General features: G+C 33.3%; 3 protein-coding genes and 1 long non-coding RNA gene across 7 annotated transcripts; 2 read left to right on the forward strand and 2 right to left on the reverse strand.

Moving 5' to 3' along the window:
* Positions 1–348: 348 nt before the first annotated feature.
* LOC111502157 (cathepsin O) lies at positions 349–7,290 on the reverse strand. Of its 2 annotated transcripts, none has more exons than XM_023156162.2 (3): positions 7,018–7,290; positions 4,782–5,326; positions 349–926 (listed from the first exon to the last, which is right to left on the reverse strand). In XM_023156162.2, the coding sequence occupies exons 1-3, from the start codon at positions 7,153–7,155 to the stop codon at positions 620–622; spliced, it is 990 nt and encodes a 329-aa protein (XP_023011930.1). In that variant the 5' UTR covers positions 7,156–7,290; the 3' UTR covers positions 349–619. The 2 variants fall into 2 exon arrangements, with proteins under 2 accessions (XP_023011930.1, XP_023011929.1); XM_023156161.2 differs by having other exon boundaries at positions 6,958–7,287.
* Positions 7,291–9,826: 2,536 nt separating this feature from the next.
* Positions 9,827–12,947, forward strand: LOC141485757 (uncharacterized). The gene is made up of 2 exons (XR_012467425.1): positions 9,827–10,989; positions 11,049–12,947. It is a non-coding gene; the product is annotated as an uncharacterized lncRNA (long non-coding RNA).
* Positions 11,700–14,157, reverse strand: LOC111502156 (uncharacterized). 2 transcript variants are annotated; one of them, XM_074183190.1, is made up of 3 exons: positions 13,990–14,157; positions 13,358–13,591; positions 11,700–12,005 (listed from the first exon to the last, which is right to left on the reverse strand). In XM_074183190.1, exons 1-3 carry the CDS (start codon positions 14,140–14,142, stop codon positions 11,877–11,879), a joined length of 516 nt encoding a protein of 171 aa, XP_074039291.1. In that variant the 5' UTR covers positions 14,143–14,157; the 3' UTR covers positions 11,700–11,876. The 2 variants fall into 2 exon arrangements, with proteins under 2 accessions (XP_074039291.1, XP_023011928.2); XM_023156160.2 differs by lacking the exon at positions 13,990–14,157 and adding an exon at positions 13,709–13,956.
* A 1,144-nt stretch (positions 14,158–15,301) lies between these two features.
* LOC111502155 (FAST kinase domain-containing protein 1, mitochondrial) lies at positions 15,302–23,122 on the forward strand. 2 transcript variants are annotated; one of them, XM_023156156.2, is made up of 7 exons: positions 15,302–16,161; positions 16,213–16,499; positions 16,558–17,579; positions 17,911–18,061; positions 18,116–18,239; positions 20,091–20,274; positions 22,715–23,122. In XM_023156156.2, exons 1-7 carry the CDS (start codon positions 15,426–15,428, stop codon positions 22,941–22,943), a joined length of 2,733 nt encoding a protein of 910 aa, XP_023011924.1. In that variant the 5' UTR covers positions 15,302–15,425; the 3' UTR covers positions 22,944–23,122. The 2 variants fall into 2 exon arrangements, with proteins under 2 accessions (XP_023011924.1, XP_074039292.1); XM_074183191.1 differs by having other exon boundaries at positions 15,307–15,731.
* Positions 23,123–24,785: the final 1,663 nt, after the last annotated feature.

Below are 24,785 nucleotides of genomic sequence, written 5' to 3' on the forward strand. Positions count from 1 at the left end.
AAAGTATCTTCTGTATAATTCAGTGTTCATATAGAAGTATTTGTTTCGAAAGAATTATTTTCTTTTGTGTAATTCAATGTTTATATGAAAGTAGCTGTTTCAGGAGGACTTTCTTTCAGTTTGTGTCTGAAAGTTACTTCTTTGTATGACTTACACATTCATGTTTAGAGTTTCAAATTGATTACTTCCTTCCTTTCTTTGGAAGATTCTCTCATCCTTTTTTTTTGTATCAGATGGAGTAGTAGAAAGCCAAAAACTTTCTTTCCCAAAAAATTAATCACTCCTAAAAATTTAACCCCTTCAATTGTAATAACAGTACTTAAACATACTATATAATAAATATAACACACTGCATAATGAATGTAATCAAGTCATTTACATAAAAGTTTGATATACAGAAGAGCTTAAGTAGTAGTTAAATATTTTTTTGATAAATCTAATAACTCTAATATAACATTACAATTTTTGACTAGCTGCTCAATTATATATTTGGACATTGAAAATATATAGATTTTATCTGTACAATTAGGTACTGAAACTATCTAGTAACGCATGTTGAATTACAGTATTTCCCGAGCACTAATTACCCTGTATTTCACTTCACATTTTCATCAACAAATCACAGAACTTTGACTGCAGACACTTCATGTGCCAGACCACACAAATTTTTACCTATAGCTATATACAAATAACCATCTTCGCCAAAATCTTCACCCCACGAATTTTTCACAATGTAATGAGGGATATTGGCCGTCAAATCATACCCAACTATCTGTACGGCGTGATTTAATTTCAATGGACTACTTTCGCAATGAAACTGGATAATACCACCGACGTAGTGTTGCCATGACCGGGCATTAATTGCTACTGCTACGGGACCGTGCTTTGCCAAAAAGGCAAGAATGATTTCTTCATCATTCACAAAACTGAAACAATAGAAAGGATGCAACAACAAATTATCTCAATTAAAACAAAAAGTGTAGTTGTAACAGTACAGACATTGTAATGAGACTGAAACCCTTCCTCACACATTGTATCTTTGTCAGCTAATAGCTATTATATTCAGTGTCATTATTTTTCGAGCTTGAAAGCCGTGGATTTTTGGAATTTCTTCCTGACGTTTCGCTGACGCGAGTGGCTAGCTTCTTCAGAGGTTTAACCATCATGGCTTGCTGTGCGATGACTAACTTTTAGGCTTCGTAAAGCCTATTTATGCTTTGTCAGGTAATCAGTTTTATTTGTACCTGTACTTGTCCCTGCACTTGTACCTGTACTTAAACCTGGAACATTAACAATCTTGCTGCCTATTGTCATTCTGTTCGTTATTCTCGAATTCCTTAAAATGGGGTTCCATATTCGGTTGAGGTTCACCGCTTCTTCTTTTCTGTTGAAATTATCCGTGTGTCTGTGGATCTCTATTGCCTCCCGTACCAGTCGGTTATAGTATCTCTGGTTGGGGGCAATTAGTTCTGTGTTTTCAAACAAAATTGTGTGGTCTCCTTCACTAAGTATGTGTTCTGCCACAGCTGACTTGTCCGCTTGGCATAGTCTGCAGTTCCTTTTATGCTCTTTTAGTCTTGTTCCCATGGATCGTTTGGTGGTTCCGATATATACCTTCCCACATGTGCACGGTATGCGATAGACTCCTGCATCCTGATAATGGGTCTCTTTTGTCTTTAGCCGACCTGAGGCTTTGTCGTGTTTATCCAATAGTTTTCCAATTCTGTCCGTGACACTAGGGATAAAGGGTAGATATGCGCGTGCAACCATCTGATCCTTTTTCGCTTTTTGAACCGTGGTGCTCTTCGGTTTCATGGCTTTCCTGATCTCGGAGGCACTGTATTCATTCGATCCCATGGTAACTTCAAGGTGTTTCAGTTCCCTCTCCAGATGTTCTGGTTCAAATATTCTTCGAGCCTGTTCTAGGATGGTGGTTCGATAGTGCGAGCAAGTATCTATCTGTGTGTGGGTTTTCAATACACTTTGTGGGTTAGTCTGGTACCACATCGTTCTACTAGTACATCTAGGAAAGCTATCCGTTGGTCCTGCTCAATCTCCATGGTGAATTTTATGCTCGGGTGTTGGGCGTTTAAGTGGTTTCGGAAACGGTTCAGGGCTACGTAACGTTGCCACAAGGTCGGCTTCAATTCAAAAGTGTCTATCACTTTTCCTTCAAACCGTTCCATTAAATAATTTGCTATCACTGAGCTAGGTGGACTCCCCATCGCAACACCATCTAGTTGCTCATAGAAGTTTCCCCTCTATTGAAAGTAACTTCCTCTGAAACATGCTCTAAAGAGTTCGACGACGTCATTCGGGAACATGTGGGTTAACCCCCTCAGAGAGTCTTCCAGTGCGACATTGGTAAACAAGGACACCACAGCGAAGCTGACCAGAATATCCGTCGGCTTCAGCGTTAAGCCCGTTAAGCCGTCGGCTGGAGCCAATGGATATTCTCGTCAGCTTCGATGTGGTGTCATCGGACAGCAAGCCATGATGATTAAACCTCTGAAGAAGCTAGCCACTCGCGCCAGCGAAACGTCAGGAAGAAATTCCAAAAATCCACGGCTTTCAAACTCGAAAAATAATGACACTGAAAACCTTAGGCGCGAAATTCTAAATCATTTTGTCAGCTATTATATTAACGATGAGATTGGAACCTTTGGTGTGAAAATTGAATAACTTTTTTCGAGATCAATTGCCCTAACACCAAACTAATATTTTTTTGCACTCGACGCGCGTTTCGCCAACAAAGTTAGCATCCTCAGGAGAAGAAAATTGATACCTAGTCTAGTCTGGTTAATCCTTATACACTAAAATTTGTTACCTGAGGTTGTATACCTAAAGTCCAATATGGAATTTCTCGGTAATTAACTACCTGCAAGTTCTTAATAATTATTCTCTTCCTAACAGAAGATTAAAAAGCGGGATAAACGGGATGTGTCCCTTATCGCCATTCATGCTGTTCTTACATTTTGCTATTTCTAGACTCTCACATGCATCGAGTAGCCTGGTGTCATGCACATGCTTAATCAGTTTCAGATTGTTTTCACAAATTCTGTGGTCCTTGTCTAGAGCATGTTGGGCGACACTGGATTTTTCTATCCTTTCGTATTTCATGTGTGCACAATGCTCCTTGAAGCGGGTTTTAATCGCTCGTCGGCTCTGGCCGATGTATTTGCTGTTGCAATCTTGACAACTGATTTCGTAAATCCCCGACCTTTCTGTGTTTTCTAGTCTATCTTTTGGATTACCAAGAAGCTGTTGCAAATTATAAGAAGTTTTATATGCAACTTTCATATTTACTTTATCGAATATCTGTTGAAGCCCTCTCGTGTATTGGGGTTCATATGGGATTACTATAAACTTGTTATTACTTTGCTCTTTTTGAAAAGTGGAAGATTTACGAAGTGCTTCCCTAAACTTGCATTTTCTAATTATCTTGTCAACTATATCTGGGTTAAAACCGTTTGCTTCAGCTACATTCCGAATCACTCTCTTCTCATTATCATACTTATCTTTCTTTAAAGGGAAAGTTATTAACCTGTGTACCAGAAATTGCAGTGCCGCCATTTTGTGTTGTGGACAATGATTCGAGTCATTGGGAATGTATCTGAAAGTGCCCGTGTCTTTCCTGTAAAGGTCAAATTCTATTTCGTTCTGTTCGTTCCTTATGACCAATACATCTGAAAACGGCAACTTTCGTTCTTTTTCTACTTCATATGTGAATTTTATACTCTTACACCTGTTGTTTAGTGCTGAAAGGACATTCTCAATTCTGGTTATCCTTGTATCCACTACAGCGAAAATGTCATCAACATACCTGATCCAGACCCTAGGGAAGTAACTGAGTTCTTTCCCAGCTTCCGTCTAAAACCTACCCATGAATAGGTTCGCTATAAATGGAGACAATGGGTTACCCATAGCCGATGCTTCACGCTGTTCATAATATGAGCCATTATATTGAAAACAATTTTGATCCATGCAAAGCTTGTTGAGTTGGTGGATCAAAATGTGAGAGTCTAGAATTAGCACAATTATTTGGAATATATTTTTTAATACTTGAAAAATGAATGAGTATATTTATTGTTTTTCATTTTGCTGAACTATAAATTAGTTTTCTGACGATTCCATAGATGGCGATTTTGTAAAACGAGTCTTCATCACCACTTCTGACTCGGCATTGTTCTATTTAGTTAGAACAGAAGTGTTTAAACATTAAATCCATGTCCTGTCTATGACACATCAAAACAGAAGCTGTCTGGTTCTCTTCTCAAAGGTAGCTGCTTCATACATTGTGTAGCAGTATTTTGGCCATCAATAACGATTATATTACAGCTGTCGGACTAAGTCATGGCCGGTGAAAAACTCCTTCCTCAATACAGGCACTTCCCAAATGTGAAAACCCATAAAAAAGACCATGGTTACTGTATGTGGTTCACTAACTTTATGCAACCGGGACCAAACCATCACATTATAGTCTAATCGTGGGGAAATCGACGAAATGTACCGAAAATTGAGTCAGCAGCAGATGACAGTGGTTAATAGAAAAGATCTGATCCTGCTCCAAGACAACGTCTGTCCCCATGTTTTACGAATAAGAACAAGACAAAAACGGCCTTGTGTTATGTTGGCAAAAGTGCATTGATTCAAATGTCACTTATGTCGATCAAATTGAATAAGTATTCACCGAGAAATTACAGTTGAAAGTATACTCATAAAAAAAGACCAAACTTTTGAAACAACCTAATCAAAAGGAAAAAATAACCTAGCATTCTTACCTATCACACTCGAAACCATCTATCAATATACCGTCTATTCCGGAAACATTTTTACATTCCTGTTTCGTCAGTGAAAGAGGGTAATGTGTCTCTTCTACAATGGAAACAGATTCCGTCTTAATCCACTTCAACAACGAACAAATATCTCCACCATCACAGCCATCATTATACATGGAGCAGTCAATCATTTGTTGAACACTCAGTTTTTCCAACTTCCCCGTCTTCAAAGCAATCATTGATTCTACAACTCCTATCACAGAAAAGGCCCAGCAAGCCCCGCAGGTTCCCTGGGACTGGATGCCGCTCACAGCATTTCTTTCTCGCCAATCTACTCTTTTGGGGAGGTTATATTTGGTAGATCTTTTGCTGATTGGGGATTTTGAAACTGGTGACGGATCGTGGATGTGGGTCAAATAATCTTTTTCTGGAAGTAATTTAGTTTTCACGAATTCTTCGGGTAGCAAGTCAGAGTACTTAGTTAAACCGTATTTGGCAGATTCATCAGTTCGGTTAGCATTCAATAAATCAATGGCCCGCAAAGAAGTCTACAAATAATAAAGTTAAACTGAATTCAAATTCCAGAATATGCAGTGAGATATTACAAAGTATTATCTGAAATGTAGATGACTTATTAAATAGATTATAAAAAAACTAAAAAAGTTATAATCATTGACCTCTCCTAACATTCCTATACCGTCGAATCTAACCAATTTCTACCAGAAAACACCTACTTTCCTGGCAATATCACGACGGATATTGGATTATATGCGACATACATTCATGCAACTTTCCTTACTGAGATCTAGTTTCGTATGTGTAGTGGAGAGCACCAATGATATCAGTAGAGTAACATACACACTGTTCTGTTGGTAAGATAGTGCTGGTAAGATCTAGCCTGCAATGATGTAGATGTTCACTGCAAAAATTTCCGTTCAGTGTCCATTTTCTTATAAACCTGGGAAGTAGTTGTTTTTCCAGGACAAATTTACCAGACCCAGCTGTATAGGAATGTTGGGAAAGATAAATGTCTCAATCGAAATATTTGTTTTTTTGAGATTTGTTTCAACTTTACAAATAAGTTCATTTGGAGGCCCTAGTCTAAGACAAAGTCATTGACAGAGGTTTAAAAAGGAGTTAAAGGAAACTGTGTACATCATGAAAAACGATATATTTTGTTAACCCACCAAAAAGATGGGAAAGTGTGGAAATGCTTAACTGAGAGTGTAAAAGCACATCATTTTTGCCACAATTTGAAAAGTCAATGAAAGTCAAAAGTCTTGTATATTTTTTTTTATTTCGTAATATCTAAATTTTTTTACTGTTAATAAAATTTCTTTCAGCTCTTCAGTTATCTCCCAATAATTTCCTACCCTTACAGATTACCTTTCAGCTTTCACCTTGTTTCTCTTTTGTCATATTTATTTGGTGATACAATTTTCCTTTTGCCTTATTAACTTATTTCTGTTGAGCTAGCAAAACCACTTCGGATTTTCATATTTATTTTCAGTCTATAATTTTACACTTATTTTGTATTTTATTTTAGATTTTTTTTTCATGGAGATATCTGATTTCTGATACCTTATTAATTTATTCAAGTGTAAATGTATCAATGATAATATATAAGATACAAATGTTTTTTGAAAGTATTCAGTGCAATTTCTATAAAGTCACAATTATGGCTGTTGGCTTTTTGCATAACGTTATCTAGCAGAATCCAACCTCAACAAAACCCTTTCGTTCAATGTAACTACATCATAAATTCGGACTCACTTTATGCTCCCAAGAAACATGTAATGCTTCTTGGGATTAATAAATTCATTCATATGTTAAAAATAATTCATATGATGAAATCGACTGATACTTGTCCAAAATAAACTTTTTTTTGCAAGATCATATTGAATAGTAAGAGAATGATTTCTCTTAAATTTCAGGTATCACAGTTTGAATATCACTATAATTTTTCATGTTTTCTTCAACACCCGACTTGAAAATAGGCGTTATATAACTTTTTTCAGTAATAAGAAAATTTTTACCATGTTTTCAGAGATTAATTATTATATAAATAATTTTAAAAAAGGGGGGTTGTGAAAGGTTGCACATACCTATATAATTTTGAATAGATACTATGAAAATTATTGATGTATCACAGTATGAAATCATTGATAAATTATATTACCTTGAAAGCTTCAAATCTCTTCCTATACATGGTATAATTATCATACGATTTATTGAATACCTTCAGATATTTCTCGAACTGTTCTGCATCATGGTTAATTCGAATAGGAATTATAATACACAGTAATATTACATATAAAGTTGTTTCCAAAAATATTCTGATTCTCCTAGCTCTAGGAGTTTCAGCACAATTGGGCATTGTTTCTGCGTATTATACTAATATTTAAATTTGATATGTCAAAGAAATATAAAATCTGTAACTGTTATCATTATTTGAACAAAAAAAAAATTAAAATCTAAAAACAAATATAAAAAGGTTAGGTTGTTGTTGTTTTTCCTTATACCCGAGAATACCTACCACAGAAAAGCGACAAAGACTTTTGTGTCCCTTTTTCGTGGACGCATGCGTAGACTTGGTTGTCCACGTCATTCTCGGGCTTAGTTGTCTCCATTAGTCTGTGAGCACTGAGCAAACATAATGAGATAGGTAGTTACTTACAAAAGGTACCTACCTAACTCGGTATACATTAAAATTATGTTATTTAAGCAAGAGTTTTCAGGAGATAATTAGTTTTGAAGAATCCATCGTGAGAGAAACAGTAGAAAATTCAGCAATATTTAAGGCACTTGAAATTAAAACAATGCTCGAACAGGACAAGCGATGTGTGATATCTATAGATGAGATGGCTTCAAAATCCAATCTTTTTTTGATACAGGATGTGATGAAATTATTGGTTTCGAAGATATTGGAGAGGCAAATAAGAGGAATTACATATGAAGAAATGTTCTCGTCATTATGGCTAGAGGACTTTATTCTCCCTGGAAACAACCGATTGCTTTTTTTTCATTGAATCACAGCTACCAGCAAAAAATCTACGTGATATTTTGGATAAGTGCATTTCTCAATTATCCAATATAGGTCTGCATGTTGATGACATTGTGAGTGACATGGGCTCTAACTTTTATGAATTGTCAAAGTTATTAGGGGTCACTTTAGAAGAATCTGAATTTGAGCTCGGTGGTAAAAAACTTGTTTATATTTTTGATCCAAGTCATTTGATAAAAGCCACTAGAAAAAATTTTTTAAAACATTCATTTCATTTTGAAGGCAAAAGTACATCTTGGTCTTTTGTGCGCTCTTTTTATGAGCAAAACATAGGGTAATTTTATAGATTCGCACCACATCTTACCAAATCACATATCAATCCAAACAATTTTGAAAAATGAAAGTGAGTCTAGCAACACAAGTTCTAAGCCGTACAGTTGCCAGTGGAATGAATGCATTCGCGGCAATGAACTTACTTCCTGCTTCTTCTTTTGGTACAATACACGTAATAGAGACATTCAATAACCTTTTTGATTTGTTGAATTCGTGTTTTTTAAGACATTCCTATAAATACAAAAACGTTTTAGAAGGTTCAAAATTCCAATTAGATTTTTTTGAAGAGGCTCTAACGTTTTTGAAAAATCTTGAAATTTTCAATTCAGAGAACAAAAATGTCACAAATCGAGTTAGATTTGTGACATTTTTGTCATGTGTAATTAAAATATGGGATGAGCTTTCCAAATCAAATTATAAATATTTAAAAACGAGACGACTCAATTCAGATTTTCTTGAAAATTTTTTTGGTGATGTAAGACAACAATGCGGAAATAATGTTAATCCGACCCCCATACATTTTCAAAGGGCATTCCGGAAGTTGTTTTGCCAAAATTATTTTCATTCCAATCATATGAATTGTAAGAATGATTTAGATGATTTATTAATCAGTATACAATCCACAAACGTAAATGATATATTTATATCAGATGAGAATCACTTTTCTCCAGCCCTTGCCATTCCGGATTATGATTATAAAAATAAAGATGTATGTACTCAGAATTCATTCATTTACGTTTGTGGATACATTTTAAAAAAAGGTCTTCAAGTTCATACATGTTATGTGTGTTACTCTTTCAGCACGAAGTGCATGACTTTTGATGTAAATAGTCGGTTAAGCTATTTTAAAGCTTATACTACGGAAAAAAAATATTTGGAAATTTGCGCTCATCACCAGATGAATTCAATAATTTTATATATCAGTGTGAATGTTTATTTAACAATCGATTTACAGAAATTTCTACTGGGGGAGCAGTTTCAAAAATATTATTCAACCTAATGAAGGATGTAGGTTTTCTTCATTCTTGTGAAAATTTTTCAAAAATGTACATATAATTAAGCTATTCATAAGAATGAAAATTTTTTATAGTATCAAATATACTAATATAGATATCAATAATACCAAAGGTAAAACTGTAAAAAGGAAACTTGAGATTCTGTCACATTTTTAAATCAAGAGGTTTTGGTAAAATATCTTGTTTCATTATATTTTCATTCAGAACCTTACTTAATTAGAACCCTCAGATTGTATTGATGTTGTTAATGAAAGTTTAAGTTAAGATTACATGAAATAACAAGTCACTTCTATTCATCCTTAGTGGACTTATTTATTTCAGAGGATATAAAATGATTATATAATATAAGCATTATTCTATTATCGTAACTTTATTTCAATTTTCTATCTAATTGATTGGATTTACGAAATAAAGTAATTTAATTTATTCCTTAAAAGCCAATTCATCATAAATAATAATAAATTGGCAACATATTTGAATATTCTCTATCATTACTGCGAAAGTTGTTCAATTAGCAATATAAAAATTGAATGGAGTAAGATTTCCTTCACACTATAATTTTATATTTCACAGTGAGCCCACGTACTATACTAGAACGTAAGAGTATGTATTTTTATTGGTGTATATCGCTGAGAGGTCATTTTTCTCAGTGAACCAGGTTGTTTATCACTCAAAATATTCGGTTGGGAGTTGGGACACCGAACATCAAAGGATACGACGTTAATGTCGCTTCTCTGTGGTAGGTATTCTCGGCTTATACTTCTTCTTATGGTATGGTCCGAAATCCGAAACTAACCAATATCCTTGTTATGCGTTCCGATACTAACCACTACTGTCATATTCATGAAAAATAGTGACATTCGGAACATGGTTTCCTGAAAATCTGTTAAAAAATATCAACTAAGTCACATAAAAATATATTTGAAAGAGGGAAGAGCAGTATTAAAAATAAGTAATCTAGAGCGTCATTACACCTTCACCTTGATCAACAAATGAAAGAAACGTATTTGTTGATCAAGTTATTCAGTCATATAACGAAGCACATAATAAGTAGTCAGTTTATTGTATCGAAGCTATGTTTGCCATGGAATCATATAATACAAACAGTTTAAAATCATCCAGAGCCAAAGTGTAATAGTGTCCTGAATGAGGGTTAACAATTTGAATGATTATGATCATATAGAATATTCTTGTTAATGACAATAAGCTTCATGATTTTACTTGAACAAAGCAAAGTGCGATCGTATTTGAAGCATATTTCCACTTCAACGTCAAAACTGTCAAACCAGCAATGAACAGGATTTTGAATAGTCAGTCTACTGGTTTTCCATATTTTTCACAGTCATACTGATTGCCATTGTCCAAAACTCATACCATAATTTTTCACGTTCGATGACTCATGTACCTCATAGATTTAGGTACACTCCTTGTTAGGGACTACATCCACTGCAAATTAGGACCGACATTATCTTACTCTTTATTTATGATTCCATCTTTGGTTTGTTTGTCATAAATAAATGTTTGATCATGTTTTTCAATAGTTGTTATCAGTATCTTAAAATCTATATTAATGTTTTACAATTTTTTTCACCTAAAATAGACACTGGTGGTAAAACAAAACATTTGACATTAGTATCATTAGAAAAAAGTAGAATACCTAGTTGACCTATACATGGCATTTCTTTATCTGGAGAAGAGGGCTGTTTTAGGTACTCAGAGTGAACTTTAATAAAAACCAAATTGAGAGAATTGATATCAAATTGTATTATTTTCAGTCACCTCGATAAAATCAGAAGTAATCTAGAGATATTTATTATTTAATCTCGTTTTATGTCTGTTAGGAATCACACGTTAAAAGGTAAGACCTCGTTAGTCCTTTGCTCAGTTATTTTGACTTCTGAGGGTTGTCGTTCGTAGGGGTGCGATAGCTGGTTAACGAAAAAAAACACAATCAGTCCTACTGTGAATTCCTGTGATTCAAAGGCGAAATACACTAAGAAGCAAACGTTTTAAGTCGATATTTTTATAATTGCCTTTTTTTATCAACTAAATCAATCAACTAAAAGCACAATGCCATTTATATTTCATACGGAGTAATATTCCACATAAAATTATATGGATCCTTGAGTGTGTTTGTTTTTAAATTGTGATAGTGTTTGGATCTTTAAAGTGATATATATGCTAATGAAATAAAACTGACAAAATGTATCGTTTGCTATGGAAACATATTCTTAATCTACAATTTATTATACTACCCATGTAAAAGTTAATACATTTTGAATGTATCCTAATTATTTAGTACTTTTACTTCTTTCACTCTTAATGGCAATGCCATATAGGAGTCAGAATCGTGTCAGTTATTCACAAGTAACTAGGTACTTCATTTATAATGTAATCCATCTTAATAAATAAGAGTGGTGTCAACTTGAGTTTTATTGCAGTTTTATTTTGAAATAGCATTATAGAGCTAAACAATTTTTTCTTTTATATTTTTCCAACATGTCTAAACCACTTCAAAATTCAACTAATTGTACCTAAAGAGGAGGAAGGCTAAAATAGGTATCTAAAAAATATTCAATAATGTTTATTACAGAATAAAAACATATTTGAGTTTGAGTGCAAAACAATCTGTATATCCACTTCAGTTCATAAACACATTATAGTTTCCTCATGTACGCTGCCTATACTTTTTCAAAATTATAATAGAATTATACCATAGTAAATTCGCAGTCTTTTGAATTCACATCATTTGTCCCTCAACAAATCGGCATAAGCACCTGAAATTAAATTTTCCTTGGATATTTCAAGTTTTTCCATTATATCGAAGGCGATTTTTTCGCCCTCTTCAGATGTCTGTTCATCTTTTAAAACCACCTGCAAGATACAAAATAATAGTAAGTGAATAATAAAAAAAAAATAGAGAAAATGTTGAATCTCAATAAACCAGTGAAAACTGTACAAATAAAATTCACTTTCAAAAAGCAAATGTTATTCACACACCACAACTCAACAAAAATTATAAAGAAGCACATCTATGTTCAATCAAAATGTATTGAAATGGTTGAAATCATCTTTGTGACTAAAAATGACGAGGAGAATGTAGAGACTATATTTTCAAGTTTGTTTTTAGTTCTTTCAATTTTCCTAGTAGGTATATTCAATTATGATGTATAATAGTTTTCATTCACACATTCAAAGGCTATTAAATGAAAATGTATTATATAAAACTGAAAGTTTGAGAATATCTTTTTTTTATTCTACTTGAAAGTCGTCTGACTTGTCCATTCCTCCCAAGTCTTCGAAATACACTGCAGCCTATATATGGATACGCTCATGTATGATATTTTCATTTTGTTGGAATATGGGAGGTAGAAGGTTCCAGTGTACATCAAAAATTGCTCAGAGTACTTTATGAGTTACTTCAAGTAACTGCCCTTCATTTTCCGTAACAACTGAAAAACTGACATGAAAATGTCAATATTTCAAATTATTTGATATGCTTTACAGCTTGAGTAAGGTTGAGCATTGTAGTATTTTTTCCCACGAGGGAAATACATTGCTTAAATATATGAAACCAATACAGAATTCTCAGAACATAAATAATTCTTGGGAAAGAAAGTTTTTGACTTTTTACTACTCCTTGGAATCTGAGAATCTTCCAAAGAAAGGAAGGAAGCAATCAATTTCACAAAATTAACTCTTTATGAAGATGTGTAGATCATGCAAAGAAGTAACTATCAGAAACAAACTGGAAGAAAAAGCCCTCCTGAAACAGCTAGTTTCATATAAACATTCAATTACACGAAAGAAAAATTCTTTCGTAACAAATACTTTTATATGAACACTGAATTATAGAAAAAACACTTTTCTCTACTCAGTTTGTATTCCAAACATTTGTTTAGAATAATTCCAACCCTTTCAATTTAAATGAATGCTTCTACTAGTATAAATATTAGTGCATACGGAGCTCCCAAGTCAGTCATTGTTAAGACTTCGAGATACTATCTTCGTCTTCGCAGTCATAGCCTGCACTATAGAAAATGTCTGCCGAAGTAGCTTACGAAAGGTTTGAACTGTAAGTTACTTATCACCATGGCCTCCCTGCCCGGATTCTGTTTTTTTTTGAAACCCTGTTTTTTATGCTTTGAATACTCATATATTTTTCCAAGACTGTGAATTTTCAGTTTGTTACTTTATTCTTTGCTGGATATGATATGGTTAAGTACCTCCAACTCCATAAAATCTCCCAAATCCTCAACAGAATCCACGTGAACCCTTGTTTGACCAATCATGAATAATTGTCGAATTTTGTTAACAACAATTTTAGTTCCCAATGCTTTTTCTAAGGTAGTGTGGATACTATTAAGATTTTCGGCCAAAATAGTAGATTTCTCATATAAACACATTTTTGGTCCTTCCGTGTCTGGTCGTTCATAATAAATCAATTCTCCTGATCCATTCTGTAACAAATCAAATAGTTGATAGAGTTTGATTTAGATCCTATATATTTTGGGAGCTTGACCCTGAAAGTAACGTTATGAATCTAGTTGAATTCATGTTTTGCGAATGATATTAACCTCAAATTTTCTCAATTTAAGTCTTCCATTTGGAACTTTATAGAAAGTATCTTTTTGTTTAATAATTTCGTGCCTTTGAGGGCCCAAGGCCTTTACTAACTCGACGAGTTTGTCAAGATTGCACACTTTTGCTTTAATTTCCACATTCCTCATGATTTTTATCAATAATTTGTAATTAAAGGAGAATGGTATTTACACAACTTCCTCTTTGTACGAAAATAATAAGGTTAAGTCCCAATTAAAATTGTAACTATGTTTAAGTATAAGAATAATTCTATTACATATAGACTACGAATGATATAAGGATATAAGTATAATGTTAAAATGCTTTCATCATTATACTTGTGGCATAAGTATCTTTTTGGTATAATTAAACCTATAAAAGTAAATTTATTCATTTCATTTCCAGCTTCTGTTCTTAATTTTTTAGCCATATTTTTACGTTAGGATAATTTCGACATTATTTTGCCATATTTTCTATAGGCAACGTTATCAAAGATCGATTCGAAAATATATATTTTTTAAAAGAGCGTCGTCATTCTGACTAAAACTAAACAACTACCTCACCTTACATAAATCTGTAACGGTTTATTTATGATTTAATCAAATAAGAAAAAAAATGCTTTGCATTGGGTGCATCCAGTACGAAAAAGCGCCGCACTGCAGCCGCTTTTTAAATCGCTTGAATTTTGCTGGATTCAGCAATTACCGTCTGATACATTCAGAGGTAAAACGGCTTCAACTGCTGGAAGCAGTGCTGCTCCAAAGCAAAAATATTTTGTACGGAAATGACAGATGAAAATGTATGCTTTTCGCTATAATTGTATAGCATCAATGGTCGCCAACCCTGTTATCAGAATAATTGACAAGTGACAGCTTCCCGCATGATGCAAAGATGGAATAAATTGATTCGCGCATGCGCAGACACTTCATCGTATGTGAAATGTGAACATTTTGAAGTGGTTATTGCAAATATATTGATTTGATTACTATTTGTCTTAATATTTATTGAAAATTTTGCATTCACAAATCTAGCTTTAGCTTATATTATGTATCAAATCAAATGACAACACAAAGTCTCTTAAGACAAAAATCAAGAGAGGTGAGGTGAACTACCAACTACTATTCATAAATATTTATTCAAAATTCATCTTTTCTCACTGTGGATTTATTTTTCTTTTAGCGTCAGCGCTTTTCGATAGATTTGACATTTGACTGATCTGAAAATAAAGTGCTTTGTGATCGTGATCTACGAGTTCTATGACAAAGGGACATGCGGAATACGCCTATCATAATCAGACGGAAGACAGAGATAGACAAATTACTCGATTATCGAAGATTGGAATTTGTAAATATATAACCGTGGTGTCGTCCGAATCAATGCAAAACCAAATGAAGTCAAAATGTATGCTTTTCGTCAATGTGGTATGCATGTACGAAAAAATATTGAATTGTATAGCAATTCGTACAATTGTACAGCCAGGAGCAGCCCTGGCTGGAAGCTGTTGGAAGCAATTTTTATTTGACTTTGACACTTGTCACTGTCAGAAACCCATTTCCGAAGGATACCTCACAGCCAATCAAAAAAGGGTGACATCTAAATGTCGTTTTAGAGCAGATTTGTTTGTTTACTTCTGAGGTTGGACCTAACCTAATTTATCTAAACTCGAAAAGTAAAAACCGAAAATTAGTAAAAAATAAGAAATGCAAGTAAATAATGCGGCTCTTCAGTATTTTACATAGTTTTTTGAGAAATCAAAACTATTTCTCTAAAAAAATTGTTTTTATACAATCGACAAACATTTTTAATCGTTTATCTCTACATTATATACTAAGTGAATCTCTTTTAAATAACCAGAGAGTATGCCAGTATTATACAGAAAAAGTTGACGATGAGGATGAAGATGACTTTCCATTACTTGAAAACGACCAAATCAGTCACAATTATGCTAAATATGTTTTGTTCAAAAACTCTCAGGATAATATAATTAACGATTTGAATCGTTCAACTTCTTTAGATGAGGTATTCCAAATAATGAATAGATATAAATATGAGTATAGACCAGAACATATAACACAGACAGTACTTGTTCTTAACGATTTACAAAGTGTTTATTGCAGTGTACATAGGTCTCGAGAGGAAGGCTTAAACTTCTTTTTTAAAGACTTGCATAACCATAAAGAATTTACAGAGTTACTACAAGCTGTGAGTAAACACTCGATGGATTTTGATTCAGTTCTTCTGAGTTATTTGTTACCATACTTACAAAAATTAGATGTTTCAGTAGAAAGTGAACTAATTCAGAGCTTATCTTTAAAATTGCGTGATGAACTTGTCCAAGATTTTTGCCTGGAGAAATGTTCAAGGTTGTTGCGAGTTATTTTCACAGACAATAGTGTGCGACCTTATTATATTTCTTTGAATCTGATACCAAAAGTCTGCCAATTGATAGGTACTACAACAAAATCAAGTTTGAAAACTCATTGATTTCAATTTATTTCAGATGAAGTTTCTGATGTTGAGAATCTAGAAAATCTGACAATATGCCTAAATAAGCTGCACAATATTGTTACTGATGATGTTTTGGAGAAGTACAAAGATAAAATTCTACAATTTTTGAAAGCCAATATACTGAATAGTAGTCATCAAAGTGTGATTCTCAGGATAATCACATTTTTAACTCTTCCGGAATGGAGAAACCAATGCACCATATTAACATCAGAGTGCATGCTATTACTTAAAAATAAGATTCATCTTCTTGATATACCACAGCTCCTTTTACTATATGAGGTTAGCCTTTGTAGTCAAACTTTTTTTGTGTTATATTCATAGGTTAATTTTATTTCAGGCTTTCTTCAAAAACCAAGAGCCAGGAGACATTCTTGATGAAATACAAAGATGTGCCGCAAAATTCTGGCAATGCTCTGAAGAAACTAGCCCTCTTGCCATAGAAACCAGACTTAGACTGTTGATATCTTTGCAGTATTTTTCTTCTCCATTGCATAAAGTGCAGTTTCAAAAAGAAGCGAGGACATTTGTGAAAAGTACCAATAGCATTGGAAAACTAACCATGCTTCAAAAACTTTTTACTTATGTTAAAATTTCAGATGATAATTTATGCAAAAAATACTGGAGGATATATTTGAATTACCTTGACACAGACAAAAATATCAAAAACATTGTAACATTCTGCCAAAATTATATGTACTTCAACGCAGACGTTGATTTTCGTCATAGACAGCTTGAAAAAAAAATTCTTGAGATGATAAGAAAATCCGTTATCGAAGGAGACATTATATCCCCATCAGAGCTAGCTATTTTTATAAAATTCACAGTTATTTATGGAAGTGGCAGTATGATTGACCTGTTGATGAGAAAATTAGAAACAAATTATTCACAGTTCAGTGCTAAAGACTGTTTCAAAATATCACAGAGTATTGCAAGATCATTTGAAGTTCATAATAATTTCATTGCCAAACATTATGTGGAGAAAATAAAAGAATTAATGCACCAACAAACGAAAAATTTATTAGAAATTGATGACTGTGATTTTCAGAAGAACTCCCTTCTAATTTGTGCTGCTGCATCTCGAAATGACTTTCATAATTTCACAATAGATAGCTTATTTACCAAATTTAAAGAAATGGGTTATATGTCTTCTAAAATGTTGGCTATATTGTCAAAGTTGATGTTGAGCACTGACAATTTGGTTCCAGAAATTATGAACAAATGTACAGAATATATTATAGAGGAGCAGTCTAAAGTTGTTGGTTTCAATGCAGAGAGAATTCTATTCTCCTGCTATCATCTAGCATATTATCCCATCAATGCTGATAAGTTCTTTCCAGTGGTATTGGATATCATTATTAGGTAAAAACTCATTCTAATCATTCTTAATTGAGAAATCTAAAATAGATATCGAAAAGAAACCACAGTCGGTTGAGAATTTGAAAACCCCTTCAAGGTATTCAACTAACAAAAATAATTCAAGCAGTCGACTTTGGTCATAAAAAAAACTAATCAATACAGTTTATTGTATGATTTTCACTATAAAAGGTTTTACAAAAACTGCAACACATGCTTTCCTATACAATAGCTCTCTCAAGTGTAAACTAGTAGTAGTTTACGCTTGTCAACAGTGTACTTAAAAGAGTTCTAATGTGGTGCGAGAATATAATCCACACTGTGATTTTTTTTTCAGAGACCAAGAACGTTTCAGTGGTCTGACCTTTATACAGATGGCTTTGTCATTGTGCTTCTTCAGTAGACTGCCCAGTTTTCTCGTAAAACAGATATTCAACGTTGAGTTTATGGATAGACTTGACAAAGAATTAGCCATTTGTTATTCGAAGGTATTTTTCTGATCACAAATTAATTCGCTTTTCAGTTCAATGTATTATTTTCAGGATACATATCCAAAGAGGGTGAGAAATACATTGATGGCGCTCAATAGAGCCGTATGCTTAGAGTATCCACAATTCAACATTCCATGGTTTCATAAGTCGTATGTTCAAGATATGGAAAGAAAATGTGAGTGAGAAAATTTCATGAAGTTTCAGTTTGAAATCTCCTTTCAAACCTTACTTATGTTCAGTGGTGGTGTCAAAAATAATTTTTTTTTTAAATATAGGATTATTAAAATTTTATCTGATAAGACTATAGACATTTCGGATAAAAAATTGTTTCATCGTTCATAGGAACATATTATTGAGGATGTAAATGACAGATGTAGGGATGCTTTTGAAGAATATTGAGCCACAAGAATTTTCATAATTCCTGATTTTTACATTCCAGCTATAATCTACAACAAGATTAATAATATATACTATATAATATCTGTTTAGATTCATGTTCACATACTCAAGATGCAGCCTTGAAATGTCAGCTCCCAGGCGGTTTTTGATAGTTTAAATCTTATTGGAAAGGTCAACAAGCTCAAAAAGTGGGTGCCCCACGATTCGATGGATCGACATAATCGTCACGTTTCGAGGTCTGTTCTTTTTTACTTTTGCGCAATCAAAACAATCCTTTTAGGGATCAGAACATCACATGTGATAAAAAGTGGATCTTCTACGATAACGGGATATGTTTAGGATAGTAGTTGGACACTGATGAGCCACCCAGGCATTTCCCAAGGGCGAAAACCCACCAAAAGTAGACCATGGTTGGTTGGTTTGCACTGGTCAACAGAAGAGGTTCGATCCTGCTCCACGACAATGACCGTCCGTGCGTTTTATAATTCATCGTCCGAAATTAAACGAATTGAGCGCCAAAGCTCTACCTGCTACCTGCAGAATTAGGCAAAAACGGCCTTCGTCGACTTCATCGAATCCTAACCACAACATCTTTATGCTGACGGAATTAATTAACTTGCGTTACGTTGCAAAAATGCACTGATTCAAATGGCGCTTATTTCGATTAAATTAAATATGTATTCACTGAGATATTACAGTTTAAAGTAGTCTAATACGATACTATTTTATTGTATTTTAATAAATCTGTGCAGAACATTAAAAGTAACATCAGTTCAGACTTGATAGATATAATCACATTGTCTTGTTAACCACAAACTAATTTCAATTAAAAAAATCATGATGAACAATTATCACAAAGAAAGAACAATACTGACAATACAGTATGGTGTATAAAGTTTATACAAAAATTGCAACATTTTGAATCTCCTATCATGCTTTTAACAAGTAAAATGTGAAAGACTCTCCAGCAAGCAATTAACACCAAGAAATGAAGTTCATTCATATAATACCTGGGATAGAAAAATAAATAACTGAAATTTATACTGTATTTCGTTCAATGATAAAAACACCAACTAAAAATTCACTGAAGACCTGAAAAAATTTCTAATGTCTCCTGATGTCTTCTTGAAGTCAAATGTAGCATGTAACTTGTAACTCGGCTCTGAGTGTCAAACATTCTTTCAATATGTGCGGAATAGCCTCTGAATTGCAGATTGCATAAAGAAATAATGTCTGAAGGATTGCAAAGAATGTCTCCTTTCAAATTCACGTTGAAGTTCATTTCAGTTTTGAAATTTTTAAGAAACTAAATAATTGCTTTTCAAGTATTTCAAACCAGTGTCGTAATGGAGTTACGTTACTGGAGGCGAAAGTGCAAACGTAATATGAACCAGTCAATTAGTCAGTAAATTATTTTAAAATTTTTGTTATACCATTCCGCTCGAAATATTGGCTTTCAAATAACAAAAAAAGTTTCCATTTGATATACTGTCAAATGGAAACCTTTTTGTGTTCGTCCAAAAAGGCACCATCAGCTCTCTTATTAACTTTGTTTTTGAAAAATAATATTCGAATAATAATACTTAAAATACTATATTTGAAACTAACATTATATATGCATTTTCAGATATACGTGTACAAGACAATAATGTTCCTGTCAGGATATGGGAGCATTTATCTGAACTAGCAGGAAGTTCAAAAATTATCTCACAAAACGTAGTTACTCCATATGGATATCACATAGATTTTGTAGTTAATTTAAACAAGGAGAACAATATAGTTTCGTCCGAATCAGAGGGAATTGAGAAGAGGTAAAATAGTACATATTCCTATAGTTATAGCCAGTTTTGAATATAGAAGGTATCGAACTAGGCTATCTCATAAAATATTAAATTCTCCAATTCATGACAGAATACTGTCATTGACAAAATGACGAAATTTAATTTTTTTCATTTAGGACCTTCCATATTTTTGCTGTGTATGATCAGTGGTGAATAAAAACTATTATTAATATGCTTCTAAAACATATACAACACAAGACAAATTTCCTCATTAACACAAAGCACGTTTTTATGAACTATGGAAATACATTTTGAAGGACTCGAAAGAAATGTGGAAAACCCTAAAGGCGTTAGTCAAACAGAAAAATGATTCACTTCCACACACAATATTATTTCCAGCAGCCCAAGAAGTCTGTCAAGTCACCCATGATATAGAGAAAACAGAGAAGTCCAATTATTTCTTCATTGATAGTATAGTAGACATCAAGAACACCATTCCCCATTATTTCCTTTGGACTAACAATAATTTCCCACCTTTTAATTGTGAGATAACTAAATTTAGATTATTATCAATGTCAGAACTTAGAACTATTATTGGAATCTTTGATAACAAATGTAACTCCAATTATATAAACAACAAAGTACTTGAAAGTGTGTTTGGGGCAATCGGTGGAGTATTATTAAATTTGGTTAATACATCACTCAGAACTGGTAAAGTACCGCAAAAACTAAAAAATGGTACAGTAATTCCTGTATCAAAAATCAATAATACTAATGCCATCAACTTTTGTCTGATAAATACTTTATCTCCTATTGAAAAAATGATTGAGACGGCGGTATATGAACAATTGATTGATTACATTGAAAGTAATAAACTGATTATGATGCACTGTTTGGAACCTTTGGTGTAGTATCGAATATTACTGGAGTTTTTTCTTAACACCAAATCGTTATTTTTAACACTTCGACACGTGTTTCGATCACCAAGTGATCATCTTCAAAGAGGAAGATTAAACTAAGAACTAGTGCGAGCTAATCCTATTTATGTTATAAAGGTAACTCATACAGGTAAACCGTCCAGGCGTACCAACCATACAGGTATACATACCAACCTAAATTATAATGCAAAATTGTAAAATTAATTTAGGTTGGTGTACCTGTATGGTTGGTACGCCTGGATCGTTTACCTGAATGAGTTACCTTTATAGCATAAATAGGATTAGCTCACACTAGTTCTTAGTTTTAATCTTCCTCTTTGAAGATGATCACTTGGTGATCGAAACACGTGTCGAGGTGTTAAAAATAACGATTTGGTGTTGGGATAAAATTCCAGTAATATTGATTATGATGAACCAATCTGGTTTTCGATCTAAACACTCATGTGAAACAGCATTACAAGTTTCAATATTCAAATGGAAATTTGCTGTTGATGATAATAAATATATAGTGGCAGTGTTTCAAGACTTCAAAAGGGCATTTGAGAAAATTGACGTTAATATCCTACTGAAAAAACTGAAATATGGAATTTCTGGTTCAGTACTTGAATGGTTTGGAAGCTACCTCTCTGGTCGAACTCAATAGACTTAAATTAACGGGACATATTCAAACCTAAAAGGTGTCAATAATGGTGTACCTCAAGGTAGTGTCTTGGGCCCGCTTCTGTTGGTTCTTTACAATGACATCAACTTAATTAATGGACGTGAATTCATCAACCTATTTGCAGATAATACTCTGATTGCAGTGAGTGAACCTGAATTACAAACAGCTATCAATAATAAAATATGTATGCTTGGATAATACATATACATACATATTTTAGTGTTACGAAGTTGGACTGTGACTTTGTCTATCCAATTTTTAAATGTTTTTGTATATTAGGATGCCTATTTGAAAATATATTATTATTATTATATTATAATTATTAGGTAGGTACCCACTTATATAATACTAGATGTTTTAGCCGCGTTACCTTGGGAACCTACCTTATGTGTTATTCCAGGTCATGATCTATCTATATATCAACTTACATTTGAATCCGTTGAGCTGTTTAGACGTGAAAAAGTAAAAAACGTAAATACATACATTACATTTATCTATCCTTACAAATTTTACGAATTTATAGTAGTAGGAGTAGGATTGGTAGGATTACCAATGTATTTCATTCTAATCCTTTCAGTTTTTTTTTTGCTGATGCTATTCAATATTGTATAAGTGGGTACCTATTGATTGATTGACACTTTTATATTAACATACAACCGAAGCTACTGAACCTAGAATCTTGAAATATGCAGGTAGGTTCTTTGTATAACGTAAATAAGCATCAATAAAGGGAATTTACACCCTCAAGTGGGAAAAATACGAGTTTTAAGATTGTATTGAATTTCGTCAGTTTTGAAGTTGGAAACCTGAAGTTTTGGGTTAATAAAAAAATACTGTAATTATTAATATACACTTCTTCACGATTTTTCAGAGTGGCTGTTCTGCTGGTTCATCAGAAGGCTTTCACTCGTTTCTATGTCCACTTGAAGGGCGAGTATCAGATGAAGAAGAGACACTTGGAAATACTCGGATATGAAGTAGCAGTCTTGAAATACCATGACTGGTCAAATCTGTTATATTCCAGTGAGCGAATAGATTATTTAAAGGACTTGATTTTCACTGCAGATTCGAAATCAAGAAAGTTTCAGAGTGAAAGGTGATGATGGTTGTTACCTGCGGGTTTCTCTAGTCAGTACTTCTCAGAAGGAAGAAACCGTTGAACGTGCCACCAAATGATGGATGGGAAAGTAGCGATTGAAACCGTTTCAACATTTGTTTTTATCGTTGTGAACTAAAATGAAGCATTGAAAATGATGAAATTATAGATTTATTAAATTAATTTTATGATTTTTTTCTGATTCAGTCTAATGATAGTTTTTTAATGAAAGAAAGCCTCATGTTAGTTTTGGAATTAGATAGATAGATAGATAGACATCCTTTATTAGTTCTTTGTAATAAAAAACCTTTTCAGGTGTAGAACATGTCAATTACAGTAAACATTACAGAATGAGGCATGAGGCGGTACCATTAATATTGGTTAAGAATATAAATGGCCACAGATGTATGAATAACAAGGTTATCACAGTCAATATACTTAATGTAATATTGTTATATTAGATACAGAACACGAACATATACATCTATATGTAGGGTTCAAAAGAGACTAAACTACATCACAATGCAGAATGATACGACATGAAATATTCAACGCGAACAACATCAGTTTAAATTATCACTGAAGAATTCTTCCAGCGAATAATAAGCTTTGGAGAGAAGCAAAGTTTTCAATTTATTCTTCATGATCACAGAAGAAAGAGTTCTGAGAGATTCAGGTACCTTGTTATAAATATTCATGATTGAAAAAGGTATATTTTTTTGAAGCTAGGTCAAATGTGTCTTTATATTCAAAAGGTTATTTTTGTTTCGTGTGTTGTGGGTGTGGTTCCTATCATGAGTCGCAAAAAGAGATATATTTTCTTTGACAAATACTACAGATTCATAAATGTAGAGACCTGTTAGTGTTAATATTTTTTTATAGCTTTCTCTCTGAGAAAGGTTGAATATTTTTCTGTTTTTGCAATACGAATATTTTTTGTGTATGTACAGACATTCCCCAGAATATAATGCCATATCTGCTGTGATTCTGAATATAACCATTATATGCTAACTTCGCAGCCTCAGTGGATATATTTTGTGTAATTATTTTCAGGGCATAGCAGTACCTTGACATTTCTGTTGCCACTTTATCTATGTGGCTCTTCCAGTTCAGCTTTGAGTCAATTATAATTCCAAGAAAGGAAAGTTGGGTCACTGGTTCTAAAATAGTTACACCATCACTAAAAGTATTATTTGTGCCATTTTGGGTAAAAGATATGATTTGTGTCTTGTTTTTGTTCAGTTTGAGATTGTGTGATGTAAAGTACTCCTACCGAATCTTTAGCTTGAAAAAGTTATTTGCCTGTAGGTAGTCGTGATCGGTTGAACTGAAAACCACAGAACAGTCATCAGCATACGAACCATGTATTCATTAACAACTTCAGGCACATTGTTAGTGTAAAGAATGTATAATAGTGGGCCCAACCCTGACCCCTTGGGTACACCTCTTATAATTTATAGCATTTCTGATTTCATTAGATTTCCATCAGTATCCCTTTCAGTAACACATTGGTGTCTATTTTTCAAATAGGACGTAATTAGTTCGAGTGGCAGTCCTCTGATACCGTAGAACGACAGTTTTGTGATCAGTAACCTATGGTCAACACTGTCAAAAGCCTTGGACGAGTCCATATTGACAGCTGTTGTAGCCCTTTTACTATTGATACATTCAATTACCTTACATAGAGCTTGATAGTTAGCTCGAGTAGTAGATTTCTTTCTTCTAAATCCATTCTGCATATCACTTAGAAGATTATTATTCTCTAGATAAGTGATCAGTCTATTTTGTATATTATTTTTTCAAAGATTTTACTAACATTTGGCAATATTGCAATGGGCCTATAGTT

This window comes from Leptinotarsa decemlineata, unplaced genomic scaffold (genome assembly GCF_025532065.1).
Source record: "Leptinotarsa decemlineata unplaced genomic scaffold, Ldec_3_MD MMD2_tig00026336_RagTag_RagTag, whole genome shotgun sequence".
NCBI classification, from domain to species: Eukaryota; Metazoa; Arthropoda; class Insecta; order Coleoptera; family Chrysomelidae; genus Leptinotarsa; species Leptinotarsa decemlineata.